The sequence below is a fragment of the Nelumbo lutea genome, chromosome 1 (assembly GCF_056320005.1).
Source record: "Nelumbo lutea isolate HS-2025 chromosome 1, American lotus-T2T, whole genome shotgun sequence".
In the NCBI taxonomy this organism is placed as follows: domain Eukaryota; kingdom Viridiplantae; phylum Streptophyta; class Magnoliopsida; order Proteales; family Nelumbonaceae; genus Nelumbo; species Nelumbo lutea.
Genome location: NC_142684.1, coordinates 152,892,936 through 152,913,792, shown reverse-complemented (window position 1 = coordinate 152,913,792; position 20,857 = coordinate 152,892,936). Strand labels below are relative to the sequence as shown.

Below are 20,857 nucleotides of genomic sequence, written 5' to 3'. Positions count from 1 at the left end.
CCCAAGGTCAGAGTCCATAGGCCCAAAGTACAGTTGGGGTAGATGTCATCTTGGAATTGATTGGTGAAGAGAAGATTCACAACTTGCTGAAGAAAAGATAGTAAACACCATGGGCTCGCAAAAAGGGAGGTTCCAAGTTGTAGGTCTTTGGAAAAATGTTTTGAAGGTAGAAGTGAAGTCATTTCTATTCAAAGAGATGAGGCTGAAAGGGTTGTAGGGTTTGAACATTAAGGAAGCTAAGAAAGGGATGGTGATGCTAGCAGGGTTATAAGTGATTCAATGGGTCAAGGAGTTTGTGGAGCAAGCAAATTACAAGGGCAAGCAAACCAATTGCAAAGAATATCTCTTTGAAGATGGAAGAAAATATGTGATAGAAAGCAAGGTAAACTCTAAAGGGCCTTTCATATCAATAGCAAAGTACTTTGGTAAGGGAACGGAACAGATTGTCTGCTTCCCAGAGGAAAGGCAGTGTCTTGGACGAAAGGAGATAAGTGGGGCTTTGGGAGAAATACTGAAATGGAAGATAGGAAAACAAGAAGGAGGTATAACAAAAGAAGAAAAATAGAGAAAGAAATAGATAACTCTTATACAAGTCAAGATAAGATGGACAAGCAGGAGTTTCTTGTAGTAGCGAATAGTGCAAGGAGACAAAGAATAGGAGTGAATCTAAAGAAAGAAGATTGGGAAAAGAAACTTATAGTAATAGCTAGCTCATGGGTAAAGGATTAGAAGGCAGTTGCAGATCTGTTAGTAGTAAGGCTGAAGCTGAAGAAAACCTTCATTTCAACACCCTTTGAGAAATGTAAGGCAGTGCTTGATTTGCTTGAAGATAGAGTGGAAGTCATGGCCTTAAACATCTAGTCCAATATTGGAAATTTCATAATCTCAAGATGGTGTCTAGGATCAAACTCGAGAGACATCTTTGTAGAAGATGGGGTTCTAGTGAGACTGTTGGGCCTGCCTTTTCACCCGTGGAGGCAAGAAATTGTTGAATTGATTGCAAATTTGTGTGGTGTGACCCTTGATGGGGCTTACTGGGGAGATCTCCATTCTGTAGCTATTAGTCTAAGTGGAGTAAAACCAGAGGAGATACCACTGAAAGTGGAACTGAGGGTGGAAGGGCAGGTTGTCTCAGTTTGGTTAGTATTAGCCATTGAAGCTCAGCTTTGGAGAGAGGCACACAAAGAGGGAGATAAGAAGGTTGAAGAAGAAGCTCTGTGTGGCATTAGAGGATTGGTGGATTCAAATGTAAATGGATCTTGCACCAAAATGGAAGGCAACCAGTTGACAGGTAGCTGGACCTATGCATAGGTGGTTTCAAGCACCAACTAAACTAGATTTAAAATAGGGGAGGGGTTGGCCCAAGTAAAGTCCAAAGTAGTTGGGTCAGTTGTAGGCCTAAACCAGAATGTGTCTAGTAAAGAAGGCTTACAGGTGTCCAAAGATGGGCATATGGCACCAACTAAACTAGATTTAAAATAGGGGAGGGGTTGGCCCAGGTAAAGTCCAAAGCAGTTGGGCTAGTTGTAGGCCTAAACCAGAATTTGTCTAGTAAAGAAGGCTTACAGGTGTCCAAAGATGGGCATATGAAAAAGCCCACTGCCCAAGACTTATCAAGTGGGCCGAATGGTAAACTGGCCCAAGTAAGTGGCTTAGACTTAAGTAAGTCATGTAACTCTTTAATAAGTCACATGGTTGAACAGTTGTAAAATAAAGTGGCCCAAGTGAGTAGCTTATACTTAAGTAAGTCATGTGACTCTTTAAAAGGTCACATGGTTGAATTGTTGGGAATTAAAGTGGCCTAAGTGAATGGCTTAGACTTAAGTAAGTCATGTGATTCTTTAAAAGGTCACATGGTTGAAAGGTTGGGAATTAAAGTGTCCCAAGTGAATGGCTTAGACTTAAATAAGTCATGTGTCTCTTTAAAAGGTCACATGGTTGAACAGTTGGGAGACTCTATAGGCTAGAAGAATGGTCTATCACCTTCTTCATCGAGTTGTTCTGTTGGGTGCTGCAATTTTGGAGCAACTTCAGCTAGAAATAGCTCACTACAATGGGTGTCAGCTAAGGGTTTAAATAGGATTTCATTGGATAGGCAGAATCCCAGATCTATGAAGAGAAGTCTGCTGGAACTTGGGGAAGAAGGGTATATGGGAGTGATACAGAAAGTCTAGCCATCTTAGATCTGCAAGTAAAAGTGAAATTGTGGGAAGAGGAAAGCTTCGATGCAGAATCCCAGATCTATGAAGAGAAGTCTGCTGGAACTTGGGAAAGAAGGGTGGTCTGATGAAGAGAATAGTGAAAACTCATATAGGAGTGATATAGAAAGTCTAGCCTTCTTAGATCTGCAAGTAAAAGTGAACATGTGGGAAGAGTAAAGCTTTGATGCAGAATTTCTGTTCTTAGAAGAGGACCCGATTGGAGGTGATGATGTCAAAGAGGATTGCGGGAAGTTTATAGTGACTTCAGGAGCTGGGCTTGGTTCACCTCTTTCGGGTGAGGGAGTCATTCTAAATACAGCAACAAACCTTGAAAACAAAGTGACTGATACCATGCTTGTGCTTGATAAAGAACAAAGCCCCTGATTTGATGTTGTCTAAGGAATTGGAGAAGTTAAAAATTACTAAGAGTGGTTTGGTCGGTAGGGGTGTTATTATGGAATCAAATGGGGATCAACCTAACCAAGTGATGGACAAAGAGCAAGATTTTGGTGGGCTGGTAGGAGATGTTCACTACTAGCCAATCTTTAAGGACCAACTTAGAGACAAGCTATAGAGCCTCAGGATTTCACTGAAAGAGAATTCTTTGGTAGAAAGAACTTTCCAACCTATAGTTCCCACTATGGAATCCGGTTTACCCCAATCCTAGTTTCTTAGCTAAAAGGGAAACCCTTCACTCTTTCGTCGATCCTGTCCTAGCTTCCACCTAAGGTATGGCTGTGATTTGGAGTGGAGAAGCTGATTGGGAAGTTGATTGTTTCTATCAAATTAAGACACGTGGTAGATGGATTTGAGTGGGTATCAACCAATGTGTATGGTCCAATTGGTTATAGAGAAAGAAGTGAACTTTGGGGGGAATTAGGAGACATTAGAGGGCTTTGGAAAGGCTTCCCGACTATTAGGGGAATTAGACAAGGGGACCCCCTCTCTCCATTTCTTTTCACCTTGATCACTAAAGTGTTGGGGAGGCTAATTGAGAAAGCAGATTCAAGAAGTCTTATGAGGGGATGAAGAGTTGGAAAAGACAACATTCCTATCACTCACTTACAGTTTGCTGATGATACAATTCTATTTTGTGAGGGGGAGGATGTGAGATGGGTCAAAAACTTGAAATTGGTGATTCAAGTGTTTGAACAAATGTCAAATATGAAGGCGAACTTCGATAAGAGCTGTGTGGTGGGGATCAATATGGAAGAAAGAGATATATTGAAGAGGGATGAAGCTTTGGGTTGTACGATGTCTCAATGGCCGCTAAACTATTTAGGGATGCCCTTAGGGTATAACCCGAGGAAAGAGAGCTTTAGGAGCCCCATAATTGATAGATTTGCTAAGAAACTAGCCCCTTGGAAAAACTATTTATCTCTGGGTTGTAGAATTACTTTGATCAGGTCTACACTAGCTAGTTAATAAGAGATTTATTGTGGGAACCAAGGGAGGAGAGGAAGGATCACAGGGTGAATTGGGAACTAGTCTCTAGGAGTAGGGCTGATGAAGGGTTAAGTTTAGGTAACATTCGGAGGAAAAAATGAAGGCTTGTTGGGGAAATGGCTATGGAGGTTGGGAGATGAAAGGGATAAATTGTGGACAATGGTAACTTTAAGTATTCACGGTCAGGCAGATGATGGCTAGGACACTAGGACTTTGGCAAGGTCTGTTGGTGCCTCTCCTTTGAAATCTATACATGTCATTCTTCCTTCCTTTTTGTAGCACTTCAGGTATGACCTCTGCTTTGGGAATCAGGTAAAGTTTTGGGAGCACATTTGGGTGGGTAAGATACCTTTGAAAGACCAATTCCCTTCCTTGTTTTCACTCTCCCGATTTAAGGGCAATGTTGTGTCTAGTTTTCTAGTTCCTTCCTAGTCTAATTTTGGGTTTGATTGGGATCTGGGGCTTAGAAGAGACTTAAGGGATGTAGAGGTTGAAAATGCCATGAGTCTGGTTCAGATCTTAGACCGGGTGGTGTTGGATCCCTTTGAGAGGGATAAGAGACTGTGGACCCTAACTTCCTTTGGAACATTCTCTTGTGCCTCTTTCTTTAAGTCCCTACTACCTTCATCCAGTCCATTTGCACAAAACTTTTTAGTTAAGGATGTTTGGGGTGATCTGATTCCTCCAAGGATTGGAGCCTTTTGTTGGGGAGCCTTCATTGGAAGATGTAATACATGTGACGTACTCCAAAGAAAAAGGCCTTTTTGGTGTTTGTCTCTGAATTGGTGCATTCTTTGCAAGGCTAATGGTAAAAACTCCTACCACTTATTAGTTTCTTGCCCTTTTGCTATTGATCTTTGGGAATGGTTTCTTTCCTCTTTTGGTTGTAGGTGGACCCCACCACCAAACATTCAAAGTTTGATTAGCCCCTCTTTCTTTGGTTGGCCAAACAATAGGGGAAGGATAAGGTGGAGATGTACGAGGGCTGTTGTTTGTTGGACTCTTTGGGAGGAAATGAACACCAGAATTTTCTTTGAAATTGAAAGAAGTAAAGAATGCCTTATTGAAGTAGTAACAGTGAGGGTGGTACATTGGCTAAAATCCTTGGACCTGTTTGTTGATATCTCTACGGATATGTTGCTAAATAGTTGGCTAGAGGTGGCAAATTCTGCTCCTTCTCGTTCTTTAGTTTGTCTTGTTTGGTTACCACTAGGAAGTAGACTTATAAAACTAAACTTCGATGGAAGTAGTGAAGGAAATGCAGGTCCATTAGGTGTAGGAAGGGTTTTCAGAGATGAGGATGAGAAGGTGCTTTTATGTATTCAGGTTCCATTGGGTTTGGAAACTCTCTCAAAGCTGAGGTCTATGTAGTATTGGAGGGTATAAGGAAGTCTAAGGAATTGAATATACAAAAGTTAGTAGTTGAAGGGGACTCAAAGTTGGTCTTAAGTTGGTTACAAGAAGGTAGTAGACTTTGGAAATATGCTAATGAGATGAGGGAGATTAAGGCTAACTAGAGGATTGGAAATCAAGTTTCAATGGGTCAAGAGAACAGCAAATGCATTTGCTGATGCTTTGGCAAAGCAGGGGGTGGGAAGAGGGGCCAAAAAGTGATAAACATTGATTGGGGGTAAAAGTTAATATTCAGGCGTAGATGAGCTAAAAAAACAAGTGGGTTGTAAATAGAAATTGTTGAGATTTTAAAGTCATAGGGAACCAATCAAGGGGCGACTCATTGGTATGTTAATTGGTTCATTTCAACATTGGCGCATAATCAATTATTCTTGCAACCATCGGTTTAGGGAAAGGGATGGGGGGTTTAGTGGTGTGTGACACCAAATACCAAAAAAAAGTCATAGGGGGGCCATGGGCCCATGACCCCCCCTACCACCCCTGACTCCACCCCTGGACCCAACTGACTGAACATTAAGGGATTCTAGCCACTAAAAACAAATTAGAAGTTAGAACCACTCTTAACGTTTTTGGATGTATGTGGAGATGTTTCATTTGAATTAGAAAACTAATAAGAAGTGACTCCGACATTACTTTCACTTTCTTTTATATGAATTATGGAACTGTCTAGTGAACATAGTTAACCATCCCCACATTTTCAGCGTTTTCAAAACAAATCCCTTAATTATTTTTGAGTGGGAGCATCCACTTTTGAGGTGCTCTCTCTTGAAAAAAAATAGTATGCCACTTATATGAAATAAAAACTCTCAACTCTAAGGGTTTTCTTAAATTAGAATACAGTATTGGATACAACCATCAACCAAGGTTTTAAAAGGTTAGAGGTGAAGGCGAGGCGATTGTGTGCTAAAGAGGCAAGGCGTAAGCCTCGAGGCGGTTTGAGGCATAAACCTCAAATTAAAAACTTAAAAATTTTGAAAAGATAAATAATTGAAAGTTTATACAATTGTTTGTGACTTAATGTATGGTTCAACAATTGCTAATTGTTCAAATCAAGTTGAACATGCCAAAATTTGTATAAAAAATAACCCAAGGATATATCAACAAAAAAAAAAGGAAACATTCAAATGAGAGTAACAAATTTGTAGTCAAATTAATAAATAATAATATCATATTCATTGTATGCAACATGTATCATCACAACACTTATTATGTTCATTGAAATAACAAATTAATATTCATCCAGATTCAATATATTTCTAGAATGCATTTCAGTTCAGGAAATACTGAAATGCATTTTAATATTGAACTACGCATTACGCACAGTTCAAGGAGGACGTGTACTCTATACGCACGATTCGATTTGTCTTCCTCCCTCCAATATTCTTATCTTGAATATTGAATTCGGTCTGTGAGAAGTGAGAACTGAGAAGTCTTCTTGAAATGAATTCGGTTGAACAAAAAAGGGGAATAGCAGTTTTGGTCGATGGAAACCTACACTTTTCGGGGCTCACTTTTTCTTTTAATTTTTTCCTAAATTACCCATCATGAAATCAAGTTTTCCCCACCCAAAACCCTTTTAACTTGAGGCTACCGCCTCATGTAAATTGAGGCGAAAAGCCAAAGGCCTATACCTCACTAAAATTGAGGCTTACGCCGCTTGAGTTGAAATTAAGGCTACCAAGGCCAGGCGAAATTTGGCCGCCTCGCCTTGAGGCGTGCACCTCTCGCCTCACCTCAGCCGCCTTTTAAAACCATGCCACTAACATAGATTTTTGGACCATAGAAAGACATGATATGGGAAAAACTTATAACCAATATGTCCATATTACAACCCATAGAAATAAGCAGCAAGAAAAGCCGAAATAAATTGACCAGTTCTAAACATGTGAAAAATATAAAATTATCTTAAATAAGAGAAACCTGTTATTTGTCCATATTCATTTCAAATACGTTTTATACATACATCACATGCTATTCCATTCCCATTCACATTGAATGTGCAAACAATTTATAATAGAATCTAATATATTTCAAATATAAACCATGCATCTATGTTTTGAAACTATTACAAAATGCTCAATTATTTCAAAACATATAAAACCACAAATAAAATGTCAATCCAAAATGTCTTCATCCATTCATATATTTCTGCTCTTTATGTGTGTATTCAACCTATGAAAAAAAGGTAAAAAATTAGAATTGATATTTATATACATTAAGATACATTTGAAAAACTAATTAAAAACTGATAATACATACAAGCCTCACCCTGAACTCTTCTTCCACATTTGTAGTTCCAATCGCATCAACTTCTTCAGCAATTCCTATCTCACATAAAAGATGACATGAAAACACAAAAGACCAGTCTTTTCCACCAATTCTCACAAAGGAGGCAAGAATAACTCGTGCCATGGAATAGAATAACCCCTAAAACCTTCATTAAATGTATCAGTTAATGACATTTGGATCTTTCTTTCCCTCACTCAATCAGCTGATCAATTGGCTAGACCACACCTGGTACAAATAGAACTTAATCTCACAGCAAAGCACATTACTGCACCATCCAATCCCTCAGCTCAGCCCCAGTCATGTTGCATATAAGTCCCAGACAAAGCATGAAAAAATTAAAAGGTTGTTCCATAAAAATTACCTAACATAATCAACGAGCCTTGTCAGAAGATACTACCGAGGGCAGTGCTTCCTGATCTAAAAGCATCAGTAGTGCCATTGTTAGTTTTGCTCACAACCCCCTTACCAAAATACTCAGCAATCACAGAAAACCCATCCTTTGAATTCTTAACTTGTTGAAAGAACCGATCTTGGTCCTTGGCATTCTGCTCTAAGCTTCTCTTCACCTCCAGGACAGATCTGTACTCAGGAGCACACTCAGGGCATTCTTTCTCATTATCTCCGAGGCAACGCTGGTGAAATGAATGCATACACATGAAGTGCACAGCAGGGAGATCAAGGGTAAAAGTGCATGCAGTGCACTTACTAAGCTGGAAAATCCTTGCATTAGTCCTAAGATCCTGGATTTCTTTCCTCATCACTAAGGTTTCTTCCTGCACAGAAAATGTTTCACTGGAAACATCAATTTTGAGTCTTTGTATCAACTCTGTTGATCAATAATACAACCGTTAAACATATCTAGGAATATTTATTTGGATACTAGATCAACTGCCAATTTCCATGTATCAATTCTGTTGACCAATAATTACAACCATTAAAAAGATCTAGGAATACTCATTTGGATACTAGATCAATTGTCAATTTCCATTTGCATCTTTTCCTTTTTTTCATAACAAATTACACCAAGGATTTGTTGTTAACCTAAACTGAAGAACTGGATTAAGATCAAAGGCTGACAATAAGCATTCAGTAGCCTGAATTAGAGATTTTTTTCCTTAAATAAGGTGAAGAAAATAACAAAAAAGCAAAGAGCATGAGCATCAGACTTGAAAGACAAGAAAAATCTATTTTGCCTTTGTTATCGGTTATGGGGCCATTTCTTGGTGCAATGGTAAAACCTCAGGCTAGCAAGCATGAGAACCTGGATTCAAGTCTGAGAATGGCCACTTGATGCTAAAAATGTTGGATGTAAGGTCTGTATCCAGTCAACCATTCCCAAGATCATGGATAGCCAGGACCAGCACTGAGTAGTTCTGTTATCGGTTACCCACCAGCTGATGTATAAACATTTGTTTTTCTTGTACAAAAAGAGCTGCATTGACCAGTTGAAAAAAACTCAAATACCACATTCAAACTTGGTCAAAGGGCATGGTAAAGCACCCCATCTCAGTGAAGACAGTAATGGCCTACTTGGTTGCAGAGCTAACCTTATAAGAATATAGGGTCTTTTAGTTATGGTTTTTTCAGGCCAAATAAGTGAGAGATTGATTCCCTAGGAGCCAAGAGTTTTGCCCTTATTCAAGGGCTAAGAATGAACTGTCTATCAGGAGGAAGCAACTTCAGATAAGATTTTCTCAAGTTTTAGTTGGCTGGATTCCATTTCAATGTGACCATGGTATATGTGCCATTTTATTAGATAATTAACAGCTAGTTCAGATTTAACCCATGATCAGCTAACTCCATTGCAGATAAGCTTAGTTTGAGAGGGTGTATCCAGATATTTGTTCTATGAGATCTTTTCTATGGGTTGACATTATTTGATGCATTGCCTTTAGTATACCATTTCTGGCGTCCTTATCCAAGGTTTTTTGGGTTTTAGGAGTTACCACTTTTTTTTCACTCTATCATTAATGTACTTTAAACTAGACCTATACCAAGTCACTGACATAAGATATATAGAGAGAAAAATGTGTAAGAATGTACTATTCCAAGGATTTCAGAGTAAAAAGTATATTGGCATGGACAGTGTACAAAAATAAAACTAATAGTTATGAAATGCTAGCATAATTGCAAACAAGCCTTTTATGTTAGTACGTGTAATACACCGATATAAGCCCATCTGAGCCTAGCAATGAAATAGTAATCATGGTACTGTGAGTCCACCTCGAATTGATTTGTGATTGCAACTGAATACTCCCTTGAGATGTTCTTGGATTGATGGAATTTGGGGTTGAAAAAGAATTGGTCACCTGTGATTCACACAATTTTCCATATTCCTCTACTTGAAACTACTTTTATGTGGAACAGAATTCAGAAACTAGAAGATTTTAAGCCTTCAAGCTCAGCATGTTTAGAGATTTATTTTGGGGGAAGGGGGCATTTCAAGTCCCAAGAACTGAGGCAGAATGGAACTCATTTTCAGTTCCACCTTATCGGCCAAACACAGCTTTCAGGCTATATTGAAAAAAAAAAATCCCAAGTTTCATTGCATGGAAGATGCCAGTCTAATAAACAGGAGTAAAGTGTGTCCAATAGCTGCATGGGCACAAACCTGGTACTTCTCAATAGATTGGCGGTCTTCTTCAATCAGTTTTGATTCTTCTTCAAGTTTTCTAGCAATGTAATCCTTGACAACAGAGAGAGTAAGGCATGGATTCCTGGACAGTGTCTGAAGAACAACAATAGGAGGTAATATGTCATCCCTTTCAATATAAGTCAAAACTTCCTTTACTCCTTTGGAGCAATCTTCTCCAAGCTCACCAAAGTATTTCAGTAGATCACCCCAAAGAGATGGATCACCTCCTTTACTTGAATCCCCCAGCCTCTTGCAGCACAAAATCAACCCTTCATGGTCATGGGCTTGCATGTAGCAAGCAATCACTTCTTTATAGAGCTTCATCTTCTCATACAGAAATAATAACCCTTCTTTAAATGCATTCATCTCACAAAGAATGATAGCAAGATCAACATCATACAGTGGATGTTCCAGGTCAGATGGCCATGCATTCTTAAGCAAGTGCAGTCCCTTGTCAAGTCTTCCCAGGCAATCCTTTTCCTTCTCAATACCTTTCCCCCTAGCAATTGATCTTTCCTTTGAATCGTCTGTAGGCATCTTAGCAGCTCCCTTTGAGCTTGTTGCTCTAGAATCAAAAACAGTGTTTTCTTGTAAGACAGATGTGAAATTCAAGTCATTAGACAGGTAGAGCTCCAATAGTGTGTTGTGAATTTCTATTTGAGCAGGTGAATCCTTCACCTTGTTGGTGTATTTCTCGAGAAAATACATAAGAGACTGTGGGTGGTGAGTGAAAATGTTGATGAAATCAACAGGAGAAGGTAACATAGATATGTATGGACTATTTGGCTTCCCTCTTTTTGCTGATTCTGCTTCCTCAGTACACAGCTTCATGAGTATTTCAATTGTCTCCATGGGCCTGTGCTCAATGAGAATCTTTCCATACTCTTTCACTGTGGCACCTGCTTGACTGGGTTCAAGACTGGAAATGTATTCTAGTGCTTCTTGATATCGACCAAGATCTTCGAGCAAGATCTTCAAGTATAATTCATGCTTTCCTGCCTTCTTAGCAACATACATGGCATGTTCATGATACCCTGCAGCACGGCATACCCTTATTGCAGTCTCCACGTCAAACTTATGCTCTCCAACACTGTCTTCACTTTTGATAAACATATTCAATTTCTCAACATCTTTCAGCTTAGTATAACAGTTAAGAAGGAGAGTGGTGTGATCCTTAGAAGCCAGTCCCTTCTCATGTAACTTTTCCAGGTAATTTGTAAGGTTGTAGATTCTTTGTGCATCAAGAAATTTCTGTATCACATAAGAAGGTTCAAGGTGACCAATAGTGTGTATATACTGAGCCATAGCCTCATCATAGTCTTGTTTCCCATATAAATGATCCCCATACTTCCTTAGAACTTCAGCAGTTGCTGCTGCATCAGCTTGCTGGCTTTGAACAAGATTGATAGCAACAGTATACAGATTCTTCCTGAAAAGCATATCTAACTTGCTTTCCATGTCCTTCTCTCCTATGCACAAAGTTGTTTTGTCACTCATTATAAGGATTATGTTACCCCATTCACAAAGCAAGTATGAAACTTCTCTAACCATCAAACTGTGGGCAATCAGACGATTCTTCAAGTCATATACATTAAAAGTATTTCTTCCATTTCTTTGATCTGTAATAACACATAAGAGGTACCTACGGAACCATCCAAGGAATTTCTTCTCCCCCTCAAATGCCCAACAAGGGCCACGGCCATCAACTTCATAGAAGTAAATAGCCTCTGGACGCCCAATTATTAGCTCCTGGTTATTTGACAAGGACAAACTTCTCAATTGCATGAAAATAATATAATGATACTTGAGGAAGCTTTGACACAACAAAGCTAATCTACAAAAAGCAACCAAAACTGCATACCGAGCGATCACTCATCGTGACACTATTAGCGCTACACCCAATCTGATCAAGGGTTTGCCTCCTAGGGGGTTGATCCTGCAAGCTGAACAAGCTCACTGAATTGGGTGTCACAGCAAAGAGTTGAAGGGCTTGACCATCAACTCGGAACCCTAGGCCCGTAATAGAAGAAAGGCTCTTATCTGAAACATTCTCCACTTGAAGCTTGAAGCGGGTAATGCGCTCACGTGCAATGTCCCCCTTAATGCAGTAAACAAAACCATTGTCTAGCCCTATGGAGATAAGCAATATAGGTGGAGATTCCTCAAGGACTAAGAATGATGTAATCTGCAGAAAATCAGGTACAAGGTCTTATACTCAACAAAAATCAGAGATTTCACCCATAATAATACAAAATTAAGGCACACGTCTGCCTATCTACAAATATATTGAATAACTCTGAAGTGATAACAGATAAAAGAAGCTATACTGTGCACCTTTGCTTCAGGAAACTGGTTGGTGAATATCCGCAATATTTGAATGCAAACAGGAGTTGATGTGCTGGAACCCTCTGGTTGCATCTTGTCAAGGTCAAAAACCTTAAGGCAGATAGATGACAACTGTGGTGATGTTTGTTCATCTTCTCCAATAGTCAGCAGGAAGTTGCGTTGCTAATTTAAGCATAATAAGAAACTTGTTAAATTTTAATATAAGATAGGTAAGAAAAGCAGTTATAAGCCAATCAAGTTTAAAGCTGTCATCATCAATGAGATAAGAAATTGCATTGGTAATTCACTAAATTTGTACAAAAAAATCTTGTTTCTAATCTATGCAACCAAGTCATTCGGTTGATAGTTTATGGACCTCATTTAGGAGTTAGGACGAGGTTGTAGGTGGATACAATGGTTACAAATAACTTGATATAATTCCCTAGGCAAGTCATAGGTCACATCACATGTAAGTGTAAACCCATTTACCACAGGTGACATGCTTTTGGTGTATGAAAAAATTTAGCTTGGACATCAGGGAAGATAAGTTATCCTTAGATGATTAGCATGCCATGCCAAACACGAGATTATCTTGGCTCAGATTGAAGCCCGAAGATAGCTTCTGACTTAAGAACTAGGATTCTGATACAAAATACTGCATCAAGTTAAACATATCTCAATTTGGAGCAGCAATGAATTCCAGAAGTCCTTATATATACAAGATGTTTTATGGTTTCATATAAAAATACAAGGCTACAAGCACCATAATGTTCATTGAAACTTACATCACTTTGTCATGTTTCCTCTTCAATTTGTCCTCATTTTCCCTTTTTTGTTTAATTATTCAAGATGCATCTTCCACTTGGACTTTTCAAAACAGATGTTACCAGCGTCAAGAAAATCTGAAGCAACTTGTTGCAATGCATAAATGGCCAAGTCTAACAAAAAAATAACTCTACAAGGGTTACCACAACTTAACAACATTAATATTTAGTCAGTTAAAAGAGAGTACATAAACAATTCCCAAAAGGTGCCCATAGAAAAGAATAAGAACCTAGCTATGTCCGTATCATTTGACAAAAGGCATGACTCTTCAATAGAGTGTGAAGGCATGACAGGATTCGTCTAGCCCCCCGGGCATGCATAGTTTTCAAGGTGCCAAGGTGAGGCTAGGAGAAAGGGGGAGGAGGTGCCTTGTTGCCTAAGATAAAAATCCTAAATCCCAAGATAATTCCCTAGGTTCATTAGCAATCAGTAATCATCTTGTGCTAGCAATTATCAATGACCTTCATCAAATAAGCATAAACTTCAGATCAAAATATAGAAGATCAACATATTTATGAGAATCAAAAGAAAAAAGAAAAGAAAATTCCGAAATTATAGGGGCTGTGCCCCTGTTTTTGTTTAAGCAAAGAAGAAAAAAAGGTGGAAGAACAAGAAGAATGTTTTAATTGGATAAAATTTGAAGTTCTTCCCTGCTTATCAATTCAGGCTTTGAAGTCTACAAGGATTCAAGACAACACACACCATGTGTATTGGTTGAACCTTAACAGTTAACACTTAAGAAAATACTAAAAAGAAACTAGAAAATAAACCAAGAAAATGAATAATTTATTGTTGATAATGTTTATTTTATTCTTAGAATATCAGGAAATAAATATATATATATATATATATATATATATATATATATATATATATATATAGTGCCTTGTTCAAGGCAGTTCTCCGTGGGTGCTTATCAACTAGGGCGCATAGGCGCCACCTTGACAACTATGCACATATAGTTGGGATTAAGGCTTGGTTTTCGTTAACTGAGCAGGCATTCCCTTTAACACAATAGAATTGAGGAATTTTCAACTTGTTGGCTAATCTAGCCCATCCGCAAATACCAGTAAAGGGAGCAATTTAAGATGGATAAATAAAGAACTAAACAAAACCAAAAGCTCATTGTCACCGTTTTTGGAAGGCCACTCAACTCTGTAACTTGATTAGTTACTTCAATCAATCTATACAGAATACAACATACAATTTTCTTATTATATTCTTTGAATCTAATGTGTACTAAATCTAGAATAGACGAAACCATTTCTATGGGCAAGTCAAGTAGTCAGGGCAGGGGCGGTAGGAAGGAACTCAAGTGCCACTCTTTAGAATGCAAACATCCTTCTTTTCTTCTTCCTTTCCTTTTTCTTTTCTTCTTTTTTTGAAGAAATTTAAAATCGGCATCAATAAGAAACAGGAAAGAGGCGAATAAAGAGAATCAAAAAGAAGAAAAAAAGGGGAAGAACGAAGAAACCCATACTACCTTTAGCTGCTGAATGAAGAGCACAGAAGATGCGTGAGCTTGGAAACCATAAATGAATTTGAACCCACGATCCAGCAAATTCACCAAGCCGTCATCGCAACCGACCACGATCTTCCCTCTCCCACTCGAACAGCACTGAATCTTTCCGGTGACTTCGTCGGGAATTGAGCTTTTCCCGGCAGATTTTTCTTCAAAGAACTCGAATTTCCTCCACTGATACATCTCTATGGCACCAAAACCAGGTTAGAGCGAGAACTGAAATCTCGTGGACAAAATTATACTTGAGGCAAGGATTCTCTCTCTCTCAGACACTTTTTCTGACACCGCTGGCAATGCAGACTATAAAATTCTGATATGGGCTCCCTTTTTTTTTTTTCCTCCGAGATTTTCATTTCTCACACTGTCTCCAAGGAGAGAGGAAATACATAAGAATAGCTGAGCGCCTAAACCTCGGCGTTGATCATAGCCCGGCCGGGCCTAATAAGGATGCAGCTTTGGGCGGCCCCAACCCGAATTCACACAGACCCAGCCTGCAATTTTACACTGTGTAGGGTTGAATTTTCAGTCATCGGATTGGGCCTTTAGGTCTTCTTCTTTTTTTGGATGGGCCCAGCCTAACCCTTAGGTAGTTCAAACTCATTCCGAGACTGATCCACCTTATTCCAATCCGAGCCCAATCTAACCTCAGTTAAACCATTCAAGTTGATATACATACATATTATAGATGTGTATTTATATATGCATGCATATAGTATATGTATATATGTACATTAATTTTAGAATGGATTTATTGATCAACCCGAATTTAGCTTAGACGCAAGTCTAACCCAAATACATCGAATTTCTATGCAGACTAGGTCTGGATTGGGAAGATCAAGCTTGACCTCAGGTTCACTTGAATTCGGGATTTAGGCCCAAATCTTAGTGTTGGGCCTAGATTGACCATAAACCCGAACCAGCCCGCATGACTTGCACTCCTATGCCCAAACCCAATAAATAACTGGAATCAAACTTAGCCCGAATTGAAGGTCAACCTAGGCCCAACCCTAAAGGTTCAAACCTCGGGCTTGGGCCTGGCCCTACCTGAGCTTAGCCCAACACAACTTGGGCTGGGCTCGGACTCAACATGGGCCAGGTTAGGTTAGTCGGGCTTGGGCAAATTGGTCAGATACAAAAGAAATTATGTATATACTGTTACACATTCATCTTTTATTGGGATTTATGGCCCAATTTAAAAATGCACATATACATACTTTATGCATATTAACATATATACTTAATTAGAAAAAAATGATATTTTTATATAAATATAATATCACATATATTTTTTCAGATAGGATCAGATTGGGTTAGGCCTCAACCCAACTTTAAGTCGGACCCAAATTTTCTGGCCCAAAGCCAATCCACAACCCCAAAACTCAAGCCAAATTTATACAAAAATTCGGATTGAAACGGCTTGGGCTTGGGTTGGACCCACCTGCCCAAGCTGCACCACAATATCCCCCGTGTAACGTCATATGAGCTAAATAGCTAATTTCTCTGTCATTGTCACTTTGTCAGCATGCAATTCGCTGGTTTTGCAATTGAAGTATGGATCCCTTTGTTGGTTCTCTCTTCTCCCTCGCTTTAGTATTGATCCCACATTCTCATTTTCATAGCTTCATCGCCACACGTTTGTCACTTGTGAATCTGACAATTAAGTACTTTGACGTGTAGCCTTCTACACTTCTTACCATCACATGGTAGGTGTGAAGCATGGGCATCATATCATGCCACATCATAAATTTAATATTTGGGAAATCTTATGCTGTTTGGTATTTAAGCTGCATTTGTTTGCCGTGTAATAAAGTTTTACAACAGTCAGATTTTAAAGTGTAAAAAGCAAACCGGCTTTGTATTCCTTTTATACTCGTGTGTTTGGATGATACATGTAAAAGGTAGCATCGCTTAAGTCTTCAATTGAGATAAATGCTTTCATTTTCATCATAGAACAACAACTCCTATTTTTCAATGATGAATGAGTGGATGAATGATGAATCGGTGTTAAACATTTATAAGAAATTAAAAGGGCAAACGTGAGAAAGAACAAGAGCTACGTAGGATTTCTAAACGAAATTTAGTAACAGGAAAACCCAGGGTAAATCAATTTGGGATCGAAATCTGGCTCTGGGATTGAAATATGCTGCACATGTGACAAGAGCTTTGTAGGATTTAGGCTTATAGACTAAGACACTGGTTTTGAGATCGAAATCTGGAGGTTCTTTGCCTATACTCCAAACCATGTAGCTGCAGAAGCTTCTCTCTTGTCCAAGACATGTCTAGGTTTTCACTGCCGATAGACTGATTCCATCTCAGAATCCTGGACGTCACATCGTGGTGGCTGCCGACTGACTAAGGTCATGATTGTGATCGCAATTGGATATCTTAGGTCATGGTGGCTGCCGCAACAGTTGCTCTTGGAGAGAGAGGGAGAGAGAGAAAGAGAGTCATATTCACCGGAGAAGCAATGGCACCGATCAAGGAAGAGAGATATTACTGGGAGAACTACCTTTTACACCGATGGAGAGACGAGAAGAGGTTTTTACATTGATTTTTTTTTATGCATTTTTTACATCAATTCTTGATGTAAAAATCTATCGAAAAGCTTGTTTACATCAATATTTGCTTTTATTTTACACTCCAACTAAACGGCGGTAAAACTAAACCAGAGTGTAAAGTTATATTGAATCGGATTTTACACTGCTTCCAAATACAGAGTTTTTTTTTCCCGGACCATGTCTTAAAAATTGAGAAAGGTGTAGTTTGAAAAAAATTAACATAACTTTGAAAAATGCAAAACAACATGTTTATACAGCACCATTTTTTCAAAAAAAAAATGCCGCTATGATTTTCTGCTTGAAAATTTATATTTTTATTTTTTTTAAAAGAAAAAAATCAAGAAACTTGTGTGTATTGCTTCTGCTCCTTTATTAATGGGATCACCTTCCAACAAAACATATTCCATGAGGCTTGGAAAATTCCTCCATGGATTGGGTTTTGTTGCACGGACCAACCCATTAGGAGTGTTAGCGCATTCTATCACACTTAGTATCATTATCTCCTTAATCTTAGGAGAGATAATTCTAATCTAATTAATTGTACTAGATGTACATATCCTTTTTGTATTCTAATATCCCTAGCTCTATTATAAATAGGATGTAACATATTGAATTTAACATCAAGAGAAATTATTATCTTCTCCGTCCATCTTTCTTGTTTTCGTATCATCCTGTTCTTCTATCATGGTATCAGAGTCGTTTCCATCGCCAATATGAACGCAGGCCTCCCGCTCGTCAACGTCATGATCCAAGTCTTGGATCATTAAGGAACAGAGTCTAGATCTTCAATATCTTCTACTCTTCCTCCAGCTGCAGCTTTCTTCGTTGCCTTCTCTTGCAGCACCTTCGCATCTGGTGGCTTGAATTCAACTTCTCGTACTTCATGCCAAGATAAGCCTTCGAGAGTTTCCGATGGCCTGATTTCAATTTCACCATCGTGGATGATGTGTTGTGGAACTTCGTCATGGTCTTCGAGTCCTTGACCTTGGCTGCGATGTTGTGTTTCTTCTCACCATCGTGGATGATGTGCTGTGGACCTTCATCACCGTCTTTGAGTCCTTCACCATGACTGCGATGTTGTGTTTCTTCTTCGTCTTCTGTGGCTGTACTCTCTGATTGTCGTATCTCTCATCTACAACTTTGCTAGAATATTGAAATTTCCAAGCGGCTGTTGGAACCGTTTTTCTCGACGACCTCGCTAGAGTTATCGACATCGGTGACGCTACTATGAGATTAAGGATCAGCAAACCATTTTTCTCGATGACCTCGCTAGAGTTATCGACGTCGGTGACGCTACTGAGAGATTAAGGATTGGCAGTTGAGAACGTTGATAAGTTGGTCTTTTTTTTTAGAGGTGCTTCCGTCCTCAACCCCGTTGTTCTAGAGATCGAGAGTTGTAGTATTCCCTTGCGCCATTAGTGAGAGAGAGAGAGAGAGAGAGCAAGCGTACGAGAGAACAAGGAGGAAGGGAGGGAGCAGATGAGCCAGACATAGCCGTACGGATCCTTCACCTTCCCGACTCGTCCACCGCAACAAGAGCCCTCGCCCTCTATGGTCTCACCCTCGAGCGTCGTGCCAGTGCTGACGGCGCTGACGGCCTTCTTAAGGTCAGTATTAAGATTTTCTCGTGATTCGTGTTGCTCCAAAGATCTGTGCTTCTCCTCATGGATTCATCTGAAGCTGTTCAACATATCTCTCATCCCATCACTATTACCTTCGATGGCTCGAATTATGATCTATGGTCCCAAGAGATGTGTAGTTTTCTCAAGGGCTGCCTTCTATGGTGATATGTGACTGGTGATATTCCCAAACCTACTAAAATTGCTGATGAAATAGAAGATAAATTTGTTGAACAAGTAGAAAAATGGGACGGGAAAAATAATCAAATATTGACCTGGTTTCGCAATACCTGTATTGCAAGCATCAAGTTGGAATTTCACAGATATGACTCTCCTAAAGAGGTATGGGATTTCTTACAAGTTCGTTATTCTATTTCTGATGATGTACATCAGTTTCAGCTCTATAGGTGTCTTCACCATAGGAAGCAGCAACCTGAACAGACCATTCACAGTTATGTCTCTGAATTACAAGTTCTTTGGGATTAGTTAGCACAGTGTGAACCTAAATGGGATAGTACCTCTGCAGGTACTACTTATTCCAAGCTTCGCGATCGCCAACATGTTTGGCATCTTCTGATGACTCTCAGGTATGAGTATGAACCTATTAGTGGTACTCTACTTCATCGTAGCCCATTGCCTTCCCTTGAAGTTGTGATCAAAGTTTTTCTTTCTGAAGAAACTTGTCTAAAAACACTTCGAGATAAGCGATCCTTATTATATACTGATGTTGTTCTTGCTACTTCGGGTACGTCTGCTACTTCTTTAACTAAATCTTCAAAACAGGCTTTCTGCAATTACTGCAAGAAGACTGGTCATACTATTTCCGAGTGTCACCACTTGCAAGCCAAAAAGGCGTATGGACAGAAGTCCTCATCCATGGGTTCTCAGGCTTCGAGTTCCACTACAGCTGCTGCCACAGAGAATTCTTCTGATAACACTTCTCCAAGTTTTTCTCTTAGAGAACTCCAAGCTCTTCTTTACCAGCTCCAACCTGATTCTGGTATGCCTTCTAATCCAGACTTGTCTATCACTCTAGGTACTACCTCATCATGGTATTTTGATTCTGCTTGTTGCAATCATATGACATCCAATACATCACTGTTTAATTCTAAGTCACATCATTCTATTGCACCAATTGTTCATACTGCCGATAGTTCCACCTTAACTGTCAAAAGCGTAGGCACTGTTTCAACATCTCATTTATCACTTCCTAACACTTTTTTGGTACTCAATTATCTCTAAATCTTATATCTGTTGGACAATTATGTGAACTTGGTTTTGAAATACATTTCTCGAGTCGTTGTACTGTAGGATCCACGGACAGAGAAGACCATTGGGACAGACCGTAAGGTTGGAAGATTGTTTGAGCTATCATCTCTTCAACTACCATCTCTTGTTGTTGATGTCACCTCAAGTGTCTGACATTCTCGCCTCAGTCACATTTCTACCTCTAGATTAGGATCATTAATTTCTAATGGATGTTTGGGCCCTGTTAAAACAACACACTTTGATTGTGTTTCATGTTCTCTTTCAAAACATCATAATTTGCCTTTTCATATAAGTGATTATGTTTCTTCAGCACCTGTTGATCTTATCCACTCTGATATTTGGGGCCCTTCGCCTCATAATACCATGGGTGGTTCGCGTTATTTTGTGATCTTCATTGATGACTTCTCTCGATATACATGGATTTATCTCATGCGTAATAAATCTGAATTTCTACAATTTATATTGAATTTGCCACTATGATCAAAACTCAGTTTTCCTCTATCATCAAAATTTTTCGCACTGATAATGCCATGGAATATAGAGATTCTATCCTTACCCAATTTCTTTCACGAAATGGAACTATCATTCATAGATCTTGTCCCGGTACCTCTCAACAAAATGGGCATGCAGAACGAAAACATAGCCTCTATGGCAGAAATCAATGGCAGAAAAAATTTAAGCTCTTACAAGCATTCGCACTTGGGATTTAGTTGACCTGCCTCCAAATAAATCCGTGATTGGTTGTAAATGGGTCT

General features: G+C 39.1%; 1 protein-coding gene across 3 annotated transcripts; it reads right to left on the bottom strand.

The window, feature by feature from the left end:
* Positions 1–7,067: 7,067 nt before the first annotated feature.
* On the bottom strand, positions 7,068–15,072 carry LOC148878457 (vacuolar protein-sorting-associated protein 11 homolog). 3 transcript variants are annotated; one of them, XM_088954956.1, is made up of 7 exons: positions 14,618–15,072; positions 12,319–12,492; positions 11,846–12,169; positions 9,961–11,733; positions 7,711–8,122; positions 7,320–7,574; positions 7,068–7,232 (listed from the first exon to the last, which is right to left on the bottom strand). In XM_088954956.1, exons 1-5 carry the CDS (start codon positions 14,837–14,839, stop codon positions 7,733–7,735), a joined length of 2,883 nt encoding a protein of 960 aa, XP_088811082.1. In that variant the 5' UTR covers positions 14,840–15,072; the 3' UTR covers positions 7,068–7,232; positions 7,320–7,574; positions 7,711–7,732. The 3 variants fall into 3 exon arrangements, with proteins under 3 accessions (XP_088811082.1, XP_088811073.1, XP_088811064.1); XM_088954947.1 differs by having other exon boundaries at positions 7,329–7,574; XM_088954938.1 differs by having other exon boundaries at positions 7,320–8,122.
* Between the last annotated feature and the right edge of the window lie 5,785 nt (positions 15,073–20,857).